Below are 17,885 nucleotides of genomic sequence, written 5' to 3' on the forward strand. Positions count from 1 at the left end.
GGATATTTTAAAGCAAATTTAGCCTTAAATTTTAAATATATTATTATATGTTGTCAGATTAATTTCCTTCAATCTGAGTTACTGTTGGTGTTGTAATAGTAGTAGATATAAATGTTGTTAGTGTTTTGATGTGCATATTTGTTTTGTCTAAATGTGGTGGTAATGATTAGTAGCTTTTCTTTTTCTTTTGGTACTAACCAGCCTGGCTAGTTAGTAAGGGTTGTTTCTAAAAACATTTTTTTAGATTTGTGGGAGTTCTTTAAAAATCAAAACCTGTAACATTTTATTCATTTAAGATCTTTCTATATACAGAGTATCAGAATGAATGAGGACCAACTTCATAGAGAGTTGAATGCTATTTTTAGCCATACAGTGGATATTATTGAACATATTGCTTTGTTAAGTAATTGCTTCTTTGAACACAACTTCTTTCCAATTTTTATGCTTACCAATAAAATTTGTAAATTGGTTTAATTGAAACTACCTTTTGATTACATGATCCTTGGGAACCAATAATTGTTTTTCTCTGTTAATTTAATGTCACTTATTGGTGACTACCAGTAAAACTGAATTTTGTGATACATTCTTGTTGACTTTTTGAGCAATCTTTGGCAATTACTGTCTTGCTAAAATGAGACAAAGTGGTAAATGTATGTATGTTTACTTCCAGTTTGTTACAATTTTTAATACATTTGCTGCTCACATAAGCATTTGGTATCAATTTTTTTATAGATTATGTCCTCTCCAGAAAGAAGTTGGAATATGTTTTCAGCTACCCAGTAACTTGTTAGAAATTACCTCAGTGCAAATAATTCCATATTTTAACCTATTGTTAGATCAGGTTTTCTTTTTTAGAACACTGATAATAAAAAGGTCACTCTTGAAGTATATCCCATAAAACTCAGTGAACAATTAACATGGTATATGAAGCACTCTTATTCTGTAGTAAATTTAGGAGTGATGTCTTTAAAATTGTCAACTTAAAAAGTAACAATAACCTTGTTTTACAAACAAGAGTTTTTCCTGGAGAGCTATGTGTAAATTGAGATATATAATAAGAACTGTCTTTAAAGGAAACCTGTGCTTAATGCAGTTATTTATACATGGAATAAGTAGCTATTTCATGACATATTTATTTATGTGGGTTCTAATTTGCAACATTACCTGAAAGTTAGACAAACCTGTTGGGTTATAGAAATATGGAAACACAATATCCTGAAAACCTCTATCAATATTTCACTATTAACTATTTTTGTTTAGTGTTTCCTTAGATTTTGCAAATTACATTGCATGAAGTGAATGTGATGGTAAATTTAAATCTTCCCCAAACAATATAACATTAGGATTAAATAAAATGTATTTGTTTTCTAGTTGGCTAAGTACAACTCACCTTTAGGTTTGCTAGTGGGTAATGAACTTGAAGAAGGTTCTGCAGGTTTTTGTTTTGTTTTTTGTTTTGTTTTGTTTCATTGGCAAACTGTTCTTTGCATACTTATGTTTGTGGTCCTTGTAACTGACTTCTGCTTTTTGTTTGTTTCCTTTTCTTTCCTTTATCTGTTTTACTTCCCCCCATACTGTGTTGTTGCTACCAGTTTCTATTGCTCCACCCCCTCCCCCTATGCCTCAGTTGACTCCACAGATACCTCTCACAGGCTTCGTGGCCAGGGTGCAGGAAAACAGTAAGTTTGGAAAAACTGAGCTATCAAAGAGTAGAGGCTGTCTCCTTATAGCATGCATGGCTGATAAGTCATCAGTTTTCCTTACTTTTTTTGGGACGCTAATCTTATCTTGAAAATAGGTGCAGATATGTTTTTGAAACTGAAGAGCACGGTCTTCAGTTTTTTTTCTCTGGTGTGCATGATTACTGACCCATCTAAATTTCAAAACTGCGACTTTCTTACGTATCTACATGATCTAAAACATGAAATCTGATCTTTGTAGATTCTTAAGGAATGAATAACCAAACACAGAAATTCACATTGGATGGAAACTGCTAGCTTCAATAATTATTAGGGAAATTAGTTAGAAGAGATTTTGTATTCTGTTGCCAGCAAATTCATAAAGGCATTTAGTTACACTGTGCGATTAAATTTATTATGTGCTTGGGACAGTTTTTTGTTTTTCCTTTTAATTACACAGGTTTTTGGAGAAAGTTTTGTAGCCTCAGAGTTTGATACATAAATAATTTTGAACCTATCTAAAGATGCATTGTTAGGATGAGAATGAATCTGCAAGAATAAGTAAATTATATCCATGATATCTATCCGTGTAAGTAAGAGTGATAATTATTGTAGAGCCCTCTTTATGTTTTTGGCTACATGCAGGCTCATTAGGATTATTTATGAATATGCAAATCTGTCAGTTATTTTTAGGTCTTCTCTGAAGGAAGGTCAGAATTAATGAATTTTGGAAATGCTTTTGAATATGTGGATTTAATTAGGATAGAGTAGTTTATATTGCTGCCTGATTAAGGCTCTGGAAGATGTATAATCCTAGTTACATGATCATAGTGAATGTTATTTGGCAAAATGAAGACTACCACGATCACAGAATTCCATTGCTGAGATTAAGATGGTAAGGTGGTCTGGGAGTAATTTACTGCTAGTAATTTGGGACCATCACCATGCAGATAATTCTCAGAATGGTTTGAACAAATGTGTAAGCCACTTGACCAGCCCATCTTCTAGGAGACTCCATTGTGGCAAATTCCATTGTTCAGCTTGTGCTGACCCTGTTGTGTTACTCTACCTATTTCCTCCTTTCATCTAGTCAAATATTTGTTTATGCAGTGCTATGTGCTAGTCTTAGGGAAAAATACAAATAGTCTAAGACCAAGTCCCTACGTTCAAGAAATGTATGTTTTAATGGATTTATAAAACATTGTACTTTCAAAATACTGAAATTTCTGAGTGTAAACCAACCTTGAAATTTGTTTATAAACTCTAATGTGTTTAAATATGTAAAAATAAGTGAATCTTATTTTTAAAATAGGTGAATCAGGGTTAATTGCTGGTCCTTAATGCTATAAGAGTTTAAAAACTAAGCCAGTTAAATCTTGTGAGCTGCCTTAACAGCCAAGAATTTTTAGGAACTACGTACTTAAAAATTACCATAATGAACATCCATTTAATGGGTTCACAGCTCATTGTCTAGCTTTTTGGTAACTCTTTTTTTCCATAGAAATTCAGAATGAATTCTAGGCATGCCTGGTTTTTGCTAAAGAGGTCCATTTGGTACTATTTTAGTTCTTTTTACCAAACATACGAACTTGAATTAATCAGTCATTCTTGTGCTGTTGTGAATGCTCAACTTTATTTGGCATCTATTTGCTTTGAAAGCATGTTAGGAAGATTGGTGAGAAACTGTGTATCAGTATCTTAAATGTTTTATGAACTACAAATTTTCTGTGTTCTCGTCAGTATTCAGTTTCTTCAATATTGAGTTCCACTAACTCAAAGTTGGTGATAATGAATGCATGTAGCAGTTAACCTATTAATAAATGTTTCAGTTTAAGACATGAGCCTTTAAAAAAGTCAGCAGTGTGTTTACATCTGTTTATGATTAACATCAGAAAACATTTTTGAACTAATTACAGCCAGTGCTAGACAAAGTATTATGCGTAGAGAATTAGATTGACCGGACTCCTGCCCCTTTGTATATAGTGAAGATAAGCCAGTGGAGATTCATTGTAGGTGACATGAGGACAACTGGATGAAAACATTAAACTAATAAGTAATATATAAAATCCAGAGTAGATGCAATTTAGGGATTCAGGCAAACATATATAATTCACAAATTAAGCCAAATTAAGGAATCAGTTTTGGCTCTTTGATGGATTCACACCTATTTTCTTACCCTCTTACGAGTAATAGAAAGCTTTATGGAGTATTTATGGATAAAAATAAAATAGATCCAAGCATTCAATGGAAAAATACATTGTAGACTATCAGAATTAGCATCACCACACAGGACTTGTTTTCTAATAGCCTTTTTCATCCCCCAGCAGGATAAAATAGAAATCACAGAATTGAAGTGGTTATGGAAATAGGGCTGTTATGCAAATGTTTTAAGTCTCGGTCCCTCAGTTACATTCTTGGCACATTATTCCAAATAGGGTGGAGTAAACTTTAAAACCTGTATTACAGATAGATTATGACTGCTTTTTTTGATCACATAAATGGCCCCAGAAATTGACATTTGAGTTAGTATATTGGTATTCTAAATTTCTCCCCTGCAGTTATTTCTAAGTCCGTATCAATTTGTACCAAAACATTTTCATGTATTTAACTTTTAAAGAAATATGTGGATCAGAAATTTAAATTAGAATTAGTTGTGTTCTAGCTTTGACTTCCTTAATACTGGGAGCATTTGTTACCTGGTGTCATAATAGTTCAGTGAACACAGTTCTAGCCTGACATTTTCCCATTTCACTGTTTACACTTTTGATTATTTAAATCACACACAGACACATACCACAACCATCTAGAATTTGAGGTATGAGTTGTTTTTATTGTTCTGCATGATACAAGTTACTTTCTGTTTGTTTTTTTCCAATTACCTTCCTTATACTTAATTTTTTAAAATCTTTGTTGTGGATGTATTCTTAGAAAATTGGATCTTTAGGATCTAGTCTCTCCCTCATCCCATCTTTATGTTTTACTAGCAAAAATGCAAAAATCTTAGCTTGCTTTCTATATTACAAAAGTTGATTATGAATACAAACATTTTAAAAAATGTTCAATGAGATTTGCTAGTTTGGAATTTCTTAATTTTTAATTTAGTTTTCTCTCATCTTGTTAAAATTTAAATAATAGAAAACCTATACGTAGAAGCGGATTTAATACCACCACCAACTTTTCTTTTATTCTCCGTTAAAAGAAACAAAAATATCCACCCACTTATTTCTGGGGGGCTAAAGGTATTAAAAGCCAAAATCAGGGACATGAATGTGCACAGTGAATGGTTATCAAACCATTAATGTAATGTTATTCATTATGATTATTGTAGTCCAAATGACAAAAGTGATGAAGGAACTAGGCTAAGAGTGACATTTGTTCTGATCTGAGCCTTGGAATAAGGAAACTTATTTACTCCTTTCTCCTTTAAAAACAGAAAAAAGATTTTTGTCTCCTAACCTCCTTCGTTCATTAATTTGTAGTACTTCCTAATACCCTTATTTTTAGCTCATTTTATTACTGCAAAATTATTCTTAAGAGTAGTAGAAGCTTTAACACACCAAGCTTTTATTTCTAATCATTGCATGTTTTCTTATAGTGCATGCTGTATATAACTTAGAGCTTTCTTAAATTCTGTTAATTTATGAATTAGTCTAATTTCTGATTCAAACTAATTATCTGAATTTCTTTAGTTGCTGATAGTCCAACTCCACCACCACCACCCCCACCAGACGACATTCCCATGTTTGATGACTCCCCGCCTCCCCCCCCACCACCTCCAGTGGATTATGAAGACGAGGAGGCTGCAGTAGTTCAGTATAATGACCCGTATGCCGATGGAGATCCTGCTTGGGCCCCCAAGAATTATATTGAGAAAGGTGAGATACAGTCATCACTGAATTGGTGTAAATGAAATTAACCTAATTATAGAATTTTAGAGTTATGAAGAACATCTTATCCAGTGTTGTTAACCTTTTGAAAAGCCTTACTAGCCAAAATGATTTCATTAACCCTTATTTCCTATACATTCCCAATGTAAAGGGAGGATTCTTAATGTTTTAAATTAAAAGTATAATGTACGTGTGCTTTTTCAAATGACATATGCTTCTAGCTGGAGATTAACTTGCCTGTATGCATTTCATCGTGAGTCAACTCAGGCAGAAAAAAGAAGTGAAATGATTTACTAGTCATATACTTAGTAAAGATTTCAGACAAAATTTCCAAGCTTATAATAAGAACAGATACCTTTCATATCTAAATATTTTAAAGTATATTGGGACTATCACAAGAAAAAGCCTCAATTTAAGGTTTTCAGTTGGTTGATCTTATAAAAGAGAAGATAATCATTTCATGAAATGATGTATAATATAACTTTAATGTCCAAATTTACCTAAATTACCTGACCACTCATTTTTAAGTATCTATTAAGAAATAGTGGGTAGAAAAGAAACAAATCTTGTTTTTAGAGACTTTATTTGCTTTTTGTCATCCAATTCTGTGCCATGTTTCTGTAGCGGTCTGGAAAATGCTTGTAATTTAGTTAATATCATTTGGTTGCATTTAAAATGTATTATTCCCTTCCATTGGCTTCACGGGATTAACTGACTTTGAGCAAGTAGGTGTAGCTCTTGAGACCTGTTGCATTCTCTCCTGTCCAAATTTTGAGTACATGGCTAAAAGTAAATTTGCTGTTTCTCTTTTTTTATATTTTTAAATAGTAAATATTCTACATGTTGTTCAGGAAGTCTTGAATATTCTGCTTTACCTTTAGATTCTCATGTACTTCAAATAGAGACATGTTGTGGTTATTATGAGAGTGAGAAACTTGAGTAGTCTTCATTTGTGTTTTTACCTATATTTTCTGGCTTGGAAAAGCAAATTTAACTTTAAGTATCTATGCAATTGGGACTATTACATTTATATAAGTTGACAAATTTGGAATTATATAATGGTTAATATATTTGGAATCATATAATGGTTAATATACTTAGTAACAGCAGGATTTAAAAATACCTTCACAAGTTGAAATGATGAGTCTTGAAGCAGGGGTCATCACACATTTTTTGTAAAAGACCAGATAAATATTTTTAACTTTCTTTAAAAATGGAGGTATAATTGACATAACGTTATATCAGTTTTAGGTGTACAACATAATGATTCGGCATTTGTACATATTGCAAAATGAAATATTTTAAACTTTGCCAGGCACAGTTTCTTGATACAACTATTCATCCCGACTGTTATAACACACAAGCAGCTATAGACAATACAGAAGTGAGTGCATGGGCCTGTGTTCCAATAAAACTTGATACATAAAAAAGGCTGTGGCTTGGATTTAGCCATAGGCCATTGTTTGCTGACCCCTCTTCTAAATCGAAATGTTGCTATTTAGTAGGATTATATTTAAAGCTTTTAATAGTCACCTTTATAATCACAAGATGAATAAAATCTGGTTTAATAGGATTTCAGTTGACTATATTAATCAACAGTATGACATGGCTGTTCGAAAAGCCAGATTCCTAGGGTACATTAGCTGAACTTCAGTCTAATATGTACCAATTTCATCATATTCATTTATGTTAACTATTTTTATGTCTAATTTTAAATACACATGTCAAGATCTTGCAGACAGGAATGCCTTCAGAGAATATTCAGGAGGCCAAAATATCTAGAAAGTGCATCTATGAGAGACAGTTGAAAGCTTTCTTTTTTTAAGTTGAGGAAAAGATTTCAGAGGGACTAGATAGTTATCTTAAAATTTTTATCATGCAGAAGTAGAATTTGAGTATTAGATTTTGACTTCCAAAGAAACCTACAATACATACAGGAGGGAGAGTTTAGCTCTCTGTATGGCTTCGGGTCCTGGCATGTGGAATGCACATTGAATTGTCAATAGGTTAAGTACTCAGCAGTAGAAGTTATTATATGAGACTATGTGCTTTGGGGGAGGGGAGGTTGGGTGCGACTAGGTTACATTTACAAAGGGGACTTGGAAAATAGAAACATTATTAATCGAGGTCAGTGCATTTACCAGCTCTTTCTACGCCTATGAGTGGAAGAGGAAATAAAATAAGAACAAGAGAAAATAAAATTTTTATTCTGCTGAGTGACCGAGGGTTTGGTCAAGCCTTTGTCATAATCAGTTTACAAGTCATCTCAAAATTTAACCCATTATGACTGAATGCAAAGAAATTAATGTTACCAAAATTAATAAATATTCATTGACAAATTAATTATCAATATTTCACTTTTTTATTATTACACTATTTTCTTTATTATCTCTAGCATTCACTCAATTTTCTTGGATGCTTTTTTAGCCAAAACTAATACTAGGATAATTTAATGTTGTTTATTCTTTATGTTTTGGAGTTTTTAAAAAACTATGTCATTGAGCTTATCACAATACCATGACTCTGCTGCAGGATGAAAATAGAGGGAATGGATTTGTTGAGTTTACGTAATATAGTAGTTTGTGCAGGGGATAAAAAGATTGCCTATTTTGATTTAGCAAATGCTGTAGATCAGTGCTTCAGGTCTCTTCCTTGTTATAATTTAATTCAGAATAATTATGGGGAGTAGCCATCTTTTTAGGGGAAAAGTGAGTTCCAGAACATCTTAAATGTCTTAAAAATCAATTTTAAAAGCTACACAAGGTAAGTCAATGAAGAAAATCCATATCACATACCATTACACATATACCGGAAAATTACGTATAATTTCAGAATTATTGTGCTAGAAAGGCAGAAGGAAGGAATAATTAAATTCATAAACCAGTAGTTTGGAAAACTAGTAATTTTTTTTTGGTAAGTTTTATTGGGGAATATTGGGGAACAGTGTTAGTGTGCTTTACCAGGACTCATCAGCTCCAAGTGAAGTCGTTTTCAGTCTAGTTTTGGAGGGCGCAGCTCAGCTGCAAGTCAAGTCATTGTTTTCAATCTAGTGGAGGACACAGCTCACTGGCCCATGTGGGAATCGAACTGGCAACCTTGTTGTTATGAGCACTGCGCCCTAACCAACTGAGCCAGCCAGTTGCCCAAAATACTAGTAATTTTTGATTCCTTTCCACAACACTGCAAAGAAAGTGAATATTTTGAACTCAAAGTAATCACAGATACCACAGAATTACAAACAGTTCTCTGGCTTAATGGGTCTTTACTCAGCTATTTCCCCTTAAAAAACCCAAAAAATCCTATGACCTTAAAGTGTGTAAATATTCTGTGAATGATTCTAAATATAGCCCCATAAATTACATGAATGTTTTCCTTCGATTGAGTAGGATGAGCTTTACGTCCCAGTATATATGTATTTTCAAATTAGATAGCTGTATTTTCAAATTAGATGCAGCTTTGCCCAGTAGTTATTTTGGAAAATGGTGTTTTGCATGTGGTTGGCACTTAGTAGATATTTGAACAAATGAATTGAAATATCTAATAAATCCTAAAATTCAGAGATCTTCCCCAATAGATAGAAAATTAATGATGTCTCTCTCTAGCCTAATAATAACTGGATTGTTAATTTGGCCCTAAGATCAAGCTAGTGATTTAGGCACATGATTTGGCCACTGCTCTACCTAAATTTATAAATGTAAGAATTAAAAATATTCATAAAAATAGTTCTGCTATATTATATATTTAATTGACATATTTTAAAATTCAGTTAAATGTTGGATGGAGTGCACTCATGTGTTATTTTGACTCTTTCTCCATAGTTGTGGCAATATACGATTATACGAAAGACAAGGATGATGAGCTGTCATTTATGGAGGGTGCAATCATTTATGTGATAAAGAAGAACGATGATGGTTGGTATGAAGGAGTTTGCAATCGAGTGACTGGTCTGTTCCCTGGGAATTATGTTGAATCAATCATGCACTATACTGATTAAACTTTTTTTTTTTCTTTTAAAGTAGGTTCTTATTATTACTGAGTCATACTGTGGGACTATTAATGGGTAACAGAATTGTCTTAAAATGTTTTAAAATGTGCCCATATTTTCAGGACATGCTGTTTTATTGGAATAATTGAATGTCTACCTGTAAGCATAAATCTTTGAGGCAGTTTGTATATTGCTAAACAGCAATTTATACAAGAAGCTGCCCATAACTGATTTTGCTTATGTACTTACTTACACAATGTTAACTTTATGACCAGCCTAAATATTCTGGGAATATGGAGTATAATATATAACAAATCATGATTCAGATTGTACCTTTACATGTTTTAGTGAGCATGGTTACTAATGCTATGTCAGACTAATATTAAAATCAGAAACTTAAATGCTGGTGCTGGTCATACTTTTTGTTTAGACTCTCTCATTCTTGAAATATAACTTTGTTTAAAGCATGCATACAAATTTATGTATTGACATATACTTTAAAAAATCCAAGATGCTTCCAATTTGTGTAATATTTACTTGGAGTACTCGTACTTAGGTCTCTTGAAATGAATCGAGTCTCTAAGCTTTCCATGTGAAACAAAACAAAAAAAAGGTTATCTGTAATGTTGTAATTTGTACCTAAGTTTTTTAATGAGTGAATTTGCATTATAAATTTTTTCCATTCATAAATATATAAGTGAACCAGAGGTTTTTGTCCTTTCCTTCACTGGTTTGCTTTAAAAAAATAAATAAAAGATACTGATTTATTGCAGAATTATGGTCTATTTTCTCAGTATATTAACTTGGAAAAAAATTTGAGCCTTATTTCAACTTGTCCCCCCATCAATGAGATGGATTCTTGCAGATTTAAAATCTGTGGTTCTTTACAATAGAATCTACTTGTTTTTCTAAAGTAACTTTTTTCAAAGCTAAGAAAATGTGTAAAAGTATACATATTCTGTGGGTAAGATTCTTAAGCACTGCTGTTATCAGTCTTTCAGTTTTCCAGTGGACGGCTGCATACTGGTTTGATGAAAGGAAATCATAAGTATCTTTTACATACTGTTTTGTAGACGTGAATGCGATTGATTTTTGAATAGGCACAAATTAATCCATTACCTGGCACTAGCAACATAAAGGTTTTTATAATGATTGGGAAAAAAGGTAGATCATATATTAATCAACAAACAAGGATATACCTGACCAACAGATTTGTATTGTCTTTTGACATAATTGAAATGCAACATATGCACTTTGTGTGTGTCCTCTTAATTTATGGGAGGTTTTGAGGGATGTTTTCTCTTGTGTATAATTCTGTATTGCTTGGGATGTTAAAGTAGAGCACCCAAGTGTGGGTTTCTGTGTATTGAGGAATTGTTTGGATTTCTAATTACAGTTACGTACTGGGCGTTACAGACTTACAACAACATAGTAAATGGTAAGGCTAGTGCAAAATATTTATTCCTGCAAATTAAAGACCATTGCTACCAAATCAGTATGACTGTTGCATATGCATTTTGCCTTTGTTAATTTTAAACATAATTGCAGTTTCACTAGTGCTCTGCTAGCTACCTTCTTCATTTTTTTGAGTGGAATATTCTCTTAACTTCATATTTAACGTCTAAATTTTATGTACAGTCTTTTATAATAAACCATTCTCCTATGTGAAGTTTTGGATATTGTTAAAATCTAATGCGGATTGAAATGTAGACCTCACAGTTCTCTGATCTTTTACTCCTATAGTGAAATAAGATAAACTGTTTGAATTTTAACATTGATTATTTATTTGTGTAATGGCTTTACATGTGAATATTAACAGTGTAAACAATACCACATATAACCATCAAGATACCTTGATTAGAATTTACAGGACCAGAATGACAGATTCAGATGGTTTAATTACATTTAAAAAATTTTCTGAAAAACTTTGCCAATAAAAAAAAAATTGCCCATCATTAAGGTTGAAATGATTTTTGGTTATCTGCACATGACGCAAAGTATATTCCACAAAATTCTTTAGGCACAGTCTGGTAAAATAGCTGCCAGAAATAACTGAAAGACATGTCATTTATCTCTTGTGAGTACAGTTTCCGAGAGTTGTATGAGAGCATCTCTTTCTGGGGATGGTCGAAGTTTACTGATCTCTCTTATTGCTTCGTGGCAGTACCGCTGGGCGAGGTAGGTTGTTTGTTGCACACCATCACTCTGTGGGGCACAGAGAAACAGGACAGATGCGTGTTACCCTGGATCAGCTCTTAAAATCGTTAGAATGAACTAAAACATACCTCTATCTAAGGTTTGGTTCATTAATAGCCAAACTATGTTTCTAAAGTTCTCTTCAGCTCAGAGTTCCAGCTTCCTCTGCCTGCTTCTCTCAGGCCCCTTCCCCAGACTGAAGCAAAGTTTCACTGTTAGCATGCAAAGCACCTACCTCCTTAATATCAAGAACCATCGATTTCCCTGTTTTTAATTTAAATACTAGAGTTTTAAAGTTCTACATGTATAAAATATCTATACAATAAATTTTTAAATGAAAAAATCTACAATGAAAGTTTAAACAAATATTACTAATAAAAGTAGACAGAAGAGCTGATGATGAAAATCAACAGGTCTTCCACAGGCGCCAGGTTTTTTATCCATGTTTTATTTTTTAATGATCAATTTTAGTTATTATCTTTTGCCTTTCTACTAAGAAAAACGAGGATTTAGCCCACCCATACTATGGTCCTAATTTGATCATTATATTGCTATTTTTAGCTTTTCATTTTTAAGATTTTTAAAATTAAAATACAGCTAACTCTCTTTAGTTTTTCTGTTGATGACTTTTGCCATCGTGTGGTATCACCTTCTGACTTGATCTTCTGTGAGAAAACCAGTGCTGCTCTTCTTTTGGCTTTTAACTAAACCTTCACATTGTAGATAAGTTTGCATTCTATTCTGTAGCCATGTTTTTATGTTGGTTTTTTCTAAAAGCTGAACACTGATAAAATTATTATTTCCATGATGTAAAAAAATGTTTACTGTAGAAGCAAGTCAACAGTTTTGTTTCCTCTCCATGGTTCCAAGTTCATGATGCCTCTTTCATTGAGAGTAAAATACCCCTAATGTGGTTGGGGATGTGCCTTTCTGTACCAGTTGACACAAAATGGGACACAGCTTAGTTTGTGCCTTAGTGTAAGTACAGAGCCTACTTCTGAGTGTAACAGCCTCCTTTGCTTCCTTTGGGAAAGGATCTCTTGATTCCTAATATTTCTAATGCCTTAAACATTCTATTCGTTACTTAGACTGACTGCTTTTTAGCTGTTGTACAACTGCCATCACAGGATGACTTTTCATTGAACTGTTAGGTTCATTTCACTGGTTTTCATACCTGTAGCTTTCTCTTACTTGGTGTTCTCACACTTGCTGCAATACATCCACAAATAGCTTACCCGGAAAAGGTGTACTGAAGCCAACTTTTATCCTTAAGTGTGATGATGACTTTTACCTCCAGAGCATACAAAATTCTAGGTCTAAAAGGTTTCCTCACCATTTGGAAGGCCTTGCTCATGGCCTTCTTGCATGCAGTGTTTTTGCTATACACTGAGCCAGTTTTGATCCCTTTGCCTTTTGTAGGTGACCACTTTTTTCTTTGGTTTCATTTTTTAATTTTCTTTCTGAAATATCTGTTACATGATTGTACTGATCCTCTTAAGAGCTTTCCTCATTTTCTTCCCTTGTTTACATTTGGGAAGATTTCTTCAATTCCACATTCCAACTTTTCGCAGTTAGTTTTTCACAATCATTTAAAATTTCTCAGAGCTTGTTCTTATTCATTGTTTAAAGATACTGTCCTGTTCTTGTTTTATGATGTAGTTATTTTTGAACTCCCCTATTTATATATAGAGGTCTTTGGAGAATTTGTTTAAAGAACATCCTGTGGATTTTTTTCTACGTGCATTTATGCCTAGGCTGGCTGGCACTTCACTGTTCTGTGTAAGAGCTACAATTAATTTCCTTCTTTGCAGTCCCACTTATCCTTTCAACCTTCAGTCACACTGCTAGTTCTGAAGCCAGGACCTCTCAGGCATAGCAACTTCTTCATCAGCGACAGCCCCCTCTCATGCTGAGGTTTTAACAGTACTGCCAAACCACCCTCTGAAAGGTGGTAACCCATAGCAAATTATGATGCATAACAGTATAAAAGGTTAAAACAGAAATACAGCCTTTGCTTTTTGAAAATTAAAAGAATCTGAAAGGTAGTCATTCGGAATTTTTTCAAGTATTGGACTAATTATAGATCTCAGATCATACTTACTAAAAATTGCTTGCTCCATCTCATTAACTAGATCTGTTGGCTCCAAATGACTTTGGATTTGGATATTAGAAACAGCTCATTCTCAAGAGTCATTGAAACTGACAATATTCAATAGAAAAGTTCTGAGGATATGTGGCAGTATATTTGAAATAAGCTTATAGCTCCGAAGGTTAAATAGTTGTTTGCCTGTGTCAGTTCAATGTTTTTTTCATGTTAACATTTCTTTAGTCACACATTTATGACAGTTATATAGGATGGGCCAGGAAAAGACCAATTTTGAGTAAATTGCTGTAACAGTCTAGCCATGGCAAGGGTGAGGACTCGGACTAGAGCGGAGAGCAGTCTGGGTGACTGGGAGAAGGCGTAACTACTGGTGGTGCGTATGGCGAAGACTGGGTCCAAACCAGTGGGTTTCAACACTGACTGTACATTACAATCACTTGGGTGACTTCCAAAAAATATTAACGTCGAAGCCCTACCCAAGAACAATTAAATTAGGATCTTTGGCGAAGAATTCGACACAAGAAAAATGAATTCTACAAGTTTTCCCTTCTTGGTTTCTGTCAAATCAAGAATGGACCGGAACTTGGTTTTGTACCTAAAATTTAATGTGAAATTTTGGTTGGTTCAAAAACTTTGTTACACTGTACCTGCTGTTGTCTTTTAAAAATAATCTTACCTGTAATACGTACTGTCGGGCTTTGTCCACATCTCCTGGCAAACTGAACCGTCTCATTATCATAGCATTCATTTCTGGGAACTAACCATAAAGAAAGAAAACCTATTTATTGCTCTTGGCAGAATCATATGTTCTAACACTAGTTTGTAACAATAGGAGATAATAAAAGGAGCAAACAAAAAGGTGATTAGATGATGTAGGGGAGCGGTAAATTGTAACAACTAAAGAAACAGCTAAGACAGGCACTCATGTTCCATGCCCAGGGCCTGGACTGGAGCACGGTGTTCATCTGATGTTCTGTTCTATCCTTGGTCCAGTGCTGAGTAAGGAAGAGAAAGAACAGTATATCTCAAAATCGTTCTGACTTCTTTACGGTTCTGGAATTTTCTATCTCACCAGAATCACCAGAGGCCAAAGCCTCTCCTCCAACTTTCTAACTCAGAAGGGGTGGGCCTGAGCATGTCTTCTAACAAGTTCCTAGGTGATGCTGATTCTGCTGGTCTCTGCTGGCATTTTGAGAACCACTGACCGAGCATGAGGGTGGGAGTTAGGCATTCCGTTTCTAGTACAGTCTTTCCCCGAAAATAAGACCTAGTCGGATCATCAGCTCTAATGCGTCTTGTGGAGCAAAAATTAATATGTAATTAACATAACATAATACAGGGTCTTATATTAAGTTTTGCTCCAAAAGACGCCTTAGAGCTGATGGTCCGGCTAGGTCTTATTTTCGGGGAAACACAATGCTAAGTTGAGTGACACTTAAAAGCTACTGAGGTTTCTGAGCTGAGGGTCTTATGAGCAGAGCTCTGCCTCAGCAGTGGGTTAGAACAGCACTACTCAACGCTGACCGCACACTGGCGTCACTTCAGGAGGTTTGTAATACAGCGGCCTGATCTGCTCCCAAAGACTGATTATATTGGCTTGTGGTTTGCTCTGGGCCTCAGGATTTTAAAAACTTTCTGGGTGTTTTCAATGTGTAACCAAGGTGGAGTACCAGTGAATTAGAGGAGACAGGTAAAAATACCCAGGTTACTGTAGTAAATTATAAAGACCAGTGTTATGCTGATGGCAATAAGGGAAAAAGAAAACAGAAACAAAAGGCACCCAAGAGAAAAATCTATATTCTGTGATACTTAGCAACAATTTAGGAGAATTGTCACCAATAACAGAATCAGGAAGCCAGGACACCAAATCACTTCATTTTCTAGAGCAGCTCTAGTGCTGGTGCCGCCACAGCTGAGTGAGTTGCATTCCGTTTCTAGTACAGTCTTTCCCCGAAAATAAGACCTAGTCGGATCATCAGCTCTAATGCGTCTTTTGGAGCAAAAATTTATAATTAATATAACATAATACAGGGTCTTATATTAAGTTTTGCTCCAAAAGACGCCTCAGAGCTGATGGTCCGGCTCTTGGGTCTTAGCCTCCTCATCTGTGTCACGGAGGGGCTGGACTACACGGTCTGACATCCATTAGCTCTAACAGCTTACGGTCCCGCAAAATAAGAGGTAAGATGATGTGTTTGTTTTGGACACATCTCAGTGCTTACAGCAGTTGCCAGTTTTTCCCTGGCAGTGAGCCTGAAGGATGAAATAAGTTGTCCTGTAACCACCACCAAGGTACTGGTAATTCAGAAGTAAAAGTAGGGCACCCACAGACAAACCTCAACCAGATGATGGCAGATTAGGACTTAAAGAGTGTTCCTTTCAGGATAAAGTATGTGTCACAACAAAGCTATAAACATGTAGAGACTTCTGATGTGCTTATCACATTTAAAGAGCCAGCAACTTGTTAGTCTTCGGGGAAAACCAGTAATTTGCTTTAGTTACTGGCCTTGTAAAAATAATTTAAATTTTATAGGAAACAAATCAGGAAAGCTTAAGTCAATCAATTTTAGTGGTTAAAAGTCAAATCAAGGAGGCAATTTATTAGTTTATTAATACCAGATTCCAAAATCGGAGTTCTAGAAGGCTATATCCTCAAAGCTGATGGGATCCTCCTCCGAGGCAGCTGGTAAAATTACCTTGTTTATGGTATTTGAGCTTTCTCTGCAGTAGTAACAAGTGTTGTAAAATGTGCTGATTAGATGGTTTTTCTGATTCCTTTTACTATAAAAAGCATTGTGAAAGCAGTTTGAAAAAAAAACATCTGCATTGAGTATGGCTACATCCTTCCTTTGAAAGATGTACTGTGTGCAGTTTTACTATGCAAATATCAAACTCTTCCCCTGGACACTCTTCTGTTCCCTTAGAGTGTATGTGGAGAAGAAATGAGAAACATAGTAGGAAGAATCATTTTTCTGCCTGCAGATTTAATGAGAAATAAGAAAATTTTTGTTTGCTAAGACTCTGTTTCATGAGTAGGAAAACCAGCTGTGGAAGAATCAGATTCTAACTCTGTACTGTGTAAACCACACCATACACTGAACTACAAAGGTGATCAATAAATTGGAGTGAGCTTCAACAAAACATGGGAAACCATGGTGCCAGCTGCTCACACTAGCAAAAGCCTGTGTGGCTGGTGCAGGGGCTGGTGATGGTGACCACAGTTGGGAAGTACAACTCCAGGCTGACATTTACGTTTGGTGATTTATTAAATAGGGAAGAGAAGCAGAAGAAGAAAGGGAAAGACCTTTTAAAGGCTATTTGAAAACTAGCTAATGTAGTATCATCAAAACACAAACAAAAACAACAAAAAATCCCACTTCCATTTTGTTTGTGAAGATCTCAAAATCTGATCTATATCCTCGTTAAAGATCTAACATGAGGTTTTGTTCTTAAGGAAAATATGTACGCACATATACGTGGAAGGATACTGTCATCACTGGGACCTCCCCAGAAATCTTGAAACTCTTCTTAAATCCCCTATACCAACTGCTATCCAGAAACCCCTTCAGAGAGATGTTAAAAATGGTGAATTCCAAAGAGGGAATTTCTATCAAGTTGCTGGCTGGGTCTAATACATGCCAAATTCCCCGGGCTAAGTTCGAAAGTAGAAGCAGTTTCCCACGATTCATGGTCTTGGTCCAGTGAGGCTGTTCACCAATGAAAAAGTTCGAAGGTTTACCTCAATCTGCAAACAAAACTCACCTGCCTCTGGAAAAAGATTATAAACATCTTTCAACTACTCCACTAAATGGGTAGGTTAATTACAAATAATGAAAGCTGACACAGAGACTTCCTCGAGTGTTGTCAGTGCATTTTCACTGCCAGAGCACACCAGTTAACCTACTTTGAGGGAAGACCTACTGGGGAGCAGACAAGCTCACCCGGTACTAGCTTTTGCAGTGGCAATATTATTGTGTGGTAAAGTGAATACTGTCTTAGACCTGGAATGTTTAACTGCTTGATGTGCTGTTTAC

At 34.8% G+C, this 17,885-nt stretch overlaps 2 protein-coding genes across 19 annotated transcripts in view; one reads left to right on the forward strand and one right to left on the reverse strand.

Moving 5' to 3' along the window:
- The window catches only part of ABI1 (abl interactor 1), a 114,971-nt gene extending 103,466 nt beyond the window's left edge, over window positions 1-11,505 (forward strand). For 9 of the 15 annotated variants that reach the window (XM_081062616.1, XM_081062605.1, XM_081062608.1 and 6 more), the window contains 2 exons: window positions 5,369-5,554; window positions 9,385-11,505. In XM_081062616.1, the coding sequence (XP_080918742.1) occupies window positions 5,369-5,554; window positions 9,385-9,560 (362 nt within the window). In that variant the 3' untranslated portion in view covers window positions 9,561-11,505. Of the gene's footprint in view, window positions 1-1,592; window positions 1,680-5,368; window positions 5,555-9,384 lie in introns of all 15 variants that reach the window. The other 6 variants (XM_081062614.1, XM_081062610.1, XM_081062611.1 and 3 more) reach the window with 1 other exon arrangement.
- Window positions 11,315-17,885, reverse strand: part of PDSS1 (decaprenyl diphosphate synthase subunit 1) — a gene marked incomplete at its 5' end in the record, with an annotated part of 36,683 nt that continues 30,112 nt past the window's right edge. For all 4 annotated transcript variants that reach the window (XR_013994156.1, XM_081062253.1, XM_081062255.1 and 1 more), the window contains 2 exons: window positions 11,315-11,756; window positions 14,528-14,608. Coding sequence is in view for 3 of the 4 variants with exons in the window: in XM_081062253.1 (XP_080918379.1) it covers window positions 11,616-11,756; window positions 14,528-14,608 (222 nt within the window). The remainder of the gene's footprint in view (window positions 11,757-14,527; window positions 14,609-17,885) is intronic.

Source organism: Rhinolophus hipposideros (genome assembly GCF_964194185.1).
Source record: "Rhinolophus hipposideros genome assembly, chromosome: 1".
In the NCBI taxonomy this organism is placed as follows: domain Eukaryota; kingdom Metazoa; phylum Chordata; class Mammalia; order Chiroptera; family Rhinolophidae; genus Rhinolophus; species Rhinolophus hipposideros.